The sequence below is a fragment of the Asparagus officinalis genome, chromosome 5, assembly GCF_001876935.1.
Source record: "Asparagus officinalis chromosome 5, Aspof.V1, whole genome shotgun sequence".
Taxonomy (NCBI): domain Eukaryota; kingdom Viridiplantae; phylum Streptophyta; class Magnoliopsida; order Asparagales; family Asparagaceae; genus Asparagus; species Asparagus officinalis.
The window spans coordinates 123,499,763-123,507,480 of record NC_033798.1 but is presented as its reverse complement, the minus strand read 5'-3'; the positions used below and the strand labels follow the sequence as shown (position 1 = coordinate 123,507,480).

General features: G+C 36.5%; 1 protein-coding gene across 1 annotated transcript; it reads right to left on the bottom strand.

Moving 5' to 3' along the window:
* Positions 4,047-6,768, bottom strand: LOC109841092 (GDSL esterase/lipase At2g04570-like). Its single transcript, XM_020409958.1, has 4 exons — positions 6,310-6,768; positions 5,273-5,546; positions 4,976-5,191; positions 4,047-4,242 (listed from the first exon to the last, which is right to left on the bottom strand). The coding sequence occupies exons 1-4, from the start codon at positions 6,676-6,678 to the stop codon at positions 4,052-4,054; spliced, it is 1,050 nt and encodes a 349-aa protein (XP_020265547.1). The 5' UTR covers positions 6,679-6,768; the 3' UTR covers positions 4,047-4,051.

The window sequence follows — 7,718 nt, the reverse complement described above, 5'->3', positions numbered from 1 at the left end:
GCCCGCGAGACAGCAAATACTGTCTCGGAAACAGTAACCGCATGCAGTTTTCGTTTTAACTGCTTTCCCACGTTTCAAACTCCGTTATTTTGGCAGTTATTCACGTGATTTTCGCCCACGATGTTTCCCACGTCCCTTGGCAGTTAATGGACACGTGTAGGGCAGTTACAAAGGTGATTTTTTGACCATTTCAACACTGTCTCGCTGGCGAGACAGCAAACACTGTCTCGCTGGCGAGACAGCAAAGACTGTCTCGCTGGCGAGACAATTCATATCTGTCGATTTGAGTGATTTTCTCTATGTTTGGATATCTCTTAGCATTTTTTGACGCCTACACTAGCATATTAAGCAGACATATGAAAACAGCTAATTGGATATCTTTAACAACAAAAACATGTATTATCCATAATTCAGCTCTACTTACCCAAGTTTAACGCTCATGCCGATCATATAATCGCTAGCTTATCCACTTCATTCACTTCACTTCTCTAACTTTTAATCTCTTCCCCTACTTGATAAGACATGAAACTTTCCCCTATGATACTCTAGATAGATAAATCTCTGAGACACAAACCTTTCTTAATTTGCTACATTCTTTTTTTTGTCTACGAGAACAGTTTGTTGCCACATTTATTAATCTTGAGCCCATATTTGAGGCTTGGAGTTAGGTGAGTGTATAGGTTGCACAAATTATTTGAGACGTATGCTATGTAAGACAATATACATGCAAAAATATTGATTAGTTATGTGAGACTTAAATCAGAAAAACGCCACATACTATATATATGCTTTAATTTTCAACAAATCATAATGCGCGTCAACTGCATGTCAACAACTTCTTGCCTAATTATTAACTATAACGAATATGGCGCTTGAATTGTACTGCCATGAAAAGCAACTAGGCATGCATATCATGCCTATATATAGGGTATAGTTAATTATATATCACACGTATTCTGTTTTATTTGTATAAATATCCCTTATTTCTGCAACAGATGTATTTTTCAATTAGTTTTCAAGGACCCTTGAGAATCATATGGGATGGTCAGAGTTCTACGTTTATTAAGAATATCCGACGTTATTTCATTCTCTAGTTTTTTTTTTAAAAATGGTGGTAGTAGTTCCATTTAAATTTAATCTTTTTCTATCATTTCATTATATATGTAAAATCAGCGAATATTTCAGGCAACACACTGCATTGGTATAGTTATCTATCATAGTTTTTTTGTCACGCCACGTGTTTCATATATAGTTATATTTTGTTTTTTTAGGTTCCGCCTCTGATTTTTTTTAGGCAACACACTGCATTATATAAATATATATATATATATTCATGCCCTAGACCCTGACTATCTCCGCTCATGCGCGTACTGCAGAACCCTGGGAATCCCATGACTCCAGTTTGTACGAGGAGTTGTGTGGTAAATGTTTTTGACATCAATTAATTAATGACCCAAGGTGAGTTACCAGACTAGTCCACGCCTCACACTCACGGAGATGATCATGATAACCAGTGTCTTCCCATGTTTTTGGTGTCGCTGGCTCGTGAAGACTATTATGTTTTCACGTTCTCAGTTCCACCGTTAACGGTGTGCATAATGAGAGTAGTCTCCATCTTTCACAGCAAAAAAGAGTTTGTTTGTTGCGTCCACAACATGTGTCAGGGTGTGTTTCTCAAATTGTCAAAAACTGGGTCAGGATCGGTTTTAGCTCAGTTTCATTCTAATTATATGGTTTTAATTTGGACCGGAGAATAAGGGTGCATTCGGTCCGGTTACGGCTCGGATATGATGCATACTATATCCATATCCGCTTACCCATCTCGGATACGGATACGGATACTGATACGTATATACCTCTGTAAGAAAAATTCATATATATATATATCTGCTAAAATCGGACAGATATACATGCAGATATATGAGCGGATATGCATGCAGATACAAAACAGATATGTGAAAACTATATAGTATTAAGAAAAACATAGTTCATGTGATACAAAAAAGGTCGTTAATATGTTCATTATAACTAAAATGCTAAGATTAGACATCTTGATCATCAAAATTAAACACAAATCCATAACTTAAGAATCAAAACTATCGTAAGGGTATGACTAATATGTATTCGGATATCTTGGATACGGATAGAGATATTTCACTACAAAACCATATTCATAACTATATCCTATCAGTTATAGATTTGAGTAACCATATCCGTAGCCTAACGGATACGGTTACAGATATTTTCTCGGGTACAGATACGATTTAGCACCTACTAGGGAAGGGCTAATCCAAACTTAAACCAGATTAGATGGATTTTTTTAGCTTACAAAAGCTGAGCCAATATTGGCCCAGTTTTTTGCCAAACAGAAAAGCACCAGGTTCAATCCTTGCCTAATTTTTGAGGGTTGACAAACATACCCAGAACATAGCCTAGTTTTTGAGGAAAGCCAAGCACATCATCAGCTTTGGTTTTGTTAGCAAGAGACTTAGAAGTAATATTTTTAACACATGAATCAAGAGTTTTGATTTCTCTTTTTCTTTAAGAGAATATCTGAATTAACATAAATAATAATATATATTTTTTTGAAACTGTGACACAGGGGTAGAACACCAAATATAAGAACCAAAATGCCAGGTTCTTTTAATAAGGACAAAATTTTAAAATAGACCACTTTAGAAAATTATTTTCAAAAAACGACTCTTTTTGAAAATATTTGCCATTTTCGACTCAGTTTCAGCCACCTGGCTGAAATTGAGTCGAAAATGGTGAAAAAACATCAAAAACTTTACGGATTTTTAAATCCCGTAAAGTTTTTGATGTTTTTTGCCACTTTCGACCCAATTTCAACCAGGTGGTTGAAAATGATAAATATTTTTAAAAGGGGTCGTTCTTTAAAAATAAGTTTCTGAAGGGGTCTGTTTTGAAATTTTATCCTTTTAATAATAGTAATAGATTTGCCCCGCAATCCATGAGGGTTATCACAATCTTGTCTCCTAAGATAATTCAGGTCCAAAATACTGTATAATGATCACTGGTTGTAGTCTTGTAGACCAATAGATCATTCCGTAACTTCATCAACACAAGATATAAGAAGATAGGATTATAGGAGATTTACTCTTTTGAAGATAGAAGTTGAAAGAGTTTCTTTCCTTTCCTCTCTCTGTTCTTAACATGCATTGGTTTCCCCCTTTTTATGGAGAATCAAAGATGGACTTCCCTGCAGTTCTCTGCAGTTATTTATTGCAGTATTCTAACTGCAATTTTGTAGTTCTTCTAGCTGTACTTCGCAAGTTTTCAATTGAAGTTTTTTCTCTATTATACAGAAACCTGAACTTTAATGCATATTCTTTTTCAAATAATATTGACAATTCCAACAACAAATGTTGCACGTAGACATTGTCAAATGCATTATTTATTGTGGGTAATTAATTAGTTTCAAATTCGTTCAACGTATATCTGCATTTTTGTTGTAGAAAATAAACTTTCAAATCCCAAACTAATGTTTCGTTAGTTCCTAAAACCATTGAATTTGCATCTTAATATTATTGCACAAAATGTATATATATAGCAAGTCAAATCTTGATTTAGCCATGATTGATTTTATTCACTAACTCGATTATATAACATTAATTTTTCAAGTTTTTATTTGTTGAAGCAAATTGCAGCATTTGTTCTCATAACCATTAAGTTTTCTGACAAAAACTGAAACTAAGAAACCTGCTGCAGCTCTACTTTCTACGATATAAGCATGACTACGGAATCAAACGGAAACATCCAGTATTATTACATGCTAATAACTAAGACGACAGGCGAACGTTAACGAGTGGTGGGCGCGGCAAAGACTTCATCACAGGCTCCTTACACACCACACAGCACACATCACAGCAGACAACAGCTACCGACACGGTCCGTGCCCGCGAAGAGGCTCACACACACACATGCGTGCACATATATATATATATATATAGTACTAGATATATAATATATATATAGGGTATAGTAGTAGTTAAGTATCAAGTCCATCTAGACAATACACGCCACCGCTCAGCTAAAATACCATCAGGTTGTTATTCACAATGTGATCAGCTATGATCTTATTCATCTTCTCAGTTGGATGAAATGCATCCCAAAACACATACTTTGTGGCATCAGTGCAAGTGAAGGGGTTCCTCTGGTTGCACATATATCCCATCTCGAACATTCCGGTAGCACAACATCCCGCCCCTGCGTTCTCAAATCCTGCACAAATATACATTTCGATTGCTTAAGCTCGAAGCTTCTACATAGTGGTTTCATCTAGGAGTAAAAACGAACAAAATCGAGTCACATATAGAGGATATCATATTTGTATCTCTCTAATAATATCTTCGAATTCGATTTGAATAAGTTATGTCCAAAAACTTGTGGGAAACTATTATTTGATATAACTGTCCATAGTTTGTAAATGTGAAACATTTGATTGAATAGCTGCTTCTGTTTGGATAAAAGTTTATTGTTTTATGACCACAATGTATAAATCTGTATTTTCAATATTTGACTAAAAATTCAATTTGGAACTATAAGACTCTCATGATGGGTACAAAAGACACATTAAAAATTTTTAGACAATTTTTATATAATAGGTATCCGTGTCATGAGAGATCCTCTCATATAAAATGACGTGGATGAATTTCAACAAAGTGAATAAAAGGAGAGAGAATCCCTCCGTGAACACACTTGGCTGAGATTCAGTCACATTATTGTATATGAGAGAATTGAAGCGTTTGATCATAGGACATATAATATATATAGAATATAATAGATTGAACTTAGATACAAATATCTGATAAGCAAGGACTTGAATAGCTTATGTTCGTATTCAATTTGTTTAATATACAAATATGAAAGAATTGTTAGCCTGTTAAATGATCTTTTAGATCGAATATGGGCAAAAGCTAGATGAATGATCATCAGCTATGACGTATAGACTTACCGTACGAAAGTGGCCTTTGGACAACTTGAAGAACAGTTTCATATGCATTTCCATACGCTATTCTCATCCGCGGCAATGTTCTATTAAGCTTCTCAATCAACACCTGCAATTTTCCATTGAAATCTCTTGAAATCCTGTTGTACTCTTCCCTGCAACTGCTCCCAGCCATTATATTCGTTGCTCGTTCCAACGGTAAACATCCCATCGGAGGTACACCTGTCAATAATACAAATCTTATCAGAACACAGACTATCCTGTAAATTTATATGGGCGTGTTCTGACAAAATTTGTACCCACCTGTTAGGTCTAGTTTTCTAGCGCCGAGAATGTAAAGGCTTCTGATGAAATGTTCAGAGATGCCAACGAGGAAGTTTTGATACTCTTCAATGGTGAATTGTGATGATCGGCCTGGGATTGTGTAGTAATTTTCAAGGAAGTCGTTGGTGCCTAGGCTCATAACGTAGAGCGCTTCGTGTAGTACTGTGTTGGCCTTTGATTTTCCAAGATAGGCTCTTAGTTTGGCTTGGTACTCTTTGAAGTATTCAAGTTGTTTCCACAAAGGTATGACTGACTGCAGGAGAAAGTTAATGATTATTCGAATGCAGTTACAAGTGTTAATTTATGTAACATTTTTTATTTGTTTTTGTAAAATTTAAGTTTGAATGTGAAGGTTCTTTATAATACTTTTTTTTCTCCTCTAAAGTTATATCGAGATGTCATGTTTCAACTTTCAGGACTTTTTCTGAGTTAAATTTACCAAAACTGTCAGGGAGATTTCCCGCCATTTTAGTAGAAAAGTAAAGAGAGATGTTTAAACTTTTAAATGTGTTTTATAGAAACTTTTTCAAATACATCACCGTAGTGATATTCATCTAGAAACAATTTCAATATGAAATTTATGTGTTTCCAACGCGCACAACTTTTTCAGCTTCTATTTTTCAGAAAATAACTAATTTTTTCTTTCAAATCTAAAACAACAGGATAATTTCACAAAACTGGCATGAATTTTGCCGCTTTTAACAAAAAAAAGGTACCACAAATTTTATCAGAAAAAACTATGATGAATTATCACAAATTTTTTATAAAGCAACAACTTTTAAATCAGGAGCAAGATACCATGAAATACTACCAATTGTTGCTAATTAATCAACAACCTAAACAGTTTGAATAAAAGGTCTTAACTACAGTTGAAAATAGAGAAGGAGCAAAGTATAAAATATAAAATATTCCAAAATTCATGATAGTATAGTGGATAAAAAAATTTATGATAGTTTATTTGAAAACATTCCAAAATTCATGATAACTTTTTGAACTTAACCCTTAAGACAACTTACGAGCACATTCGAGGTAGCATTGTCATAACCACTGCCAGCAGAAGCGAAGCAAACGCCAGTAGCAAAATCCTTGATACTGTAAGCAGAATCAAGATAAGCGGGCACCACTGGCTTCAGCCCAAAAGTCTCAGAGATGAAGTCCGTCGGAATCCGGCCGTTAGAAAACCTCCCGGTCGGCCGACCGCCCTGGAAATCTCGGCCATAGGGCTCGAAATTGCTCTTCGCAATGGTTGACAAGTTGTTGTTGTTGCCCGCATCAACTGAGGAGTCTCCAAACACGATGAGTGCAGGAACTTCAGCCGAAATCTCAAGAGAATAATGCAAGAAAATTTGCGCACAGAATATCCAGGTTAAACTTATTAGCGACATTTTTGCACTTTGAAACAAGTTGTATGATGATCACATGAGAGATGGCATAAACAATAGTCGGGTTGCTCCTTATAAATGTATGAACATTATTTTCTTTGTTTTGAATTAACTATATGTGCTGCTTATCTCGGTCAGTCAACAGAAAAGGGTGGCAGAAATAAAAGAGAACAGAAAGTTGTGATGGGGACTGATCAACTTTTGCTAACCCTACTACCCAACGACAAAGGAGGCTACTAACTCCAGGGATAAATTTAGAGTAACAAGTGTAGCATCTGTAATGAAGAGAAATAGAAACTTTTATGGAGATGACAAGTTAAAATTTATTGCTTGTTTTGAGCCAAGGTCAGAGAGCTTCTCTCCTGTCTCCATCCTTTGTTACAAGGGCGTAAGTGGGGCTTAAAGCTAGCAAGTATTCGTACTTGTACAGAAAGAAGAAATGAATGACAAATGATTATTGCAGGAATCCCATAGAAAATGCCAAAAAAGTGACTAATAGATGCGTACATCTGCTGCTATATATAATCACTGGTACACGAAATTAAATCAACGTAACTGCGATCTAAAACCAGTGTAAATTAGAAAAAGTTAATGGGGAAAACTGTTAGGATATGTGAAGCCTAACTATCAAGCATGCCCTATACTTCAGAAGAGAGGAGGAACAAAGTTGGAACAGGAGGAACATGATCGACGATGGAGAAGTTCAAGCAAAACGACGAAGGAGACAGTTTTCTGCATCGCGGTCGACCGGCCATGGCGCGGCGGTCGACTGACGTCGTGCACAGCTGGGTGCACAGGCCAGGAGCTCATCGCGGTCGACCGAGCATGGCGCTGCGGTCGACCGGCAAAAGTCCAGAGAGCAAGCCCAGTCTGCAATCAGCTTCGCGGTCGACCGCACATGGCGCTGCGGTCGACCGCCCAAAGTCCAGAGAGCTCGATCAGGAATAGGATTCGTCGCGGTCGACCGCACGTGGTGCGGCGGTCGACCTGAGTCGGGTTTTGGCCCAGTTTCGAATTTTAACCTGTTTTGTTCTGTTTCCTTT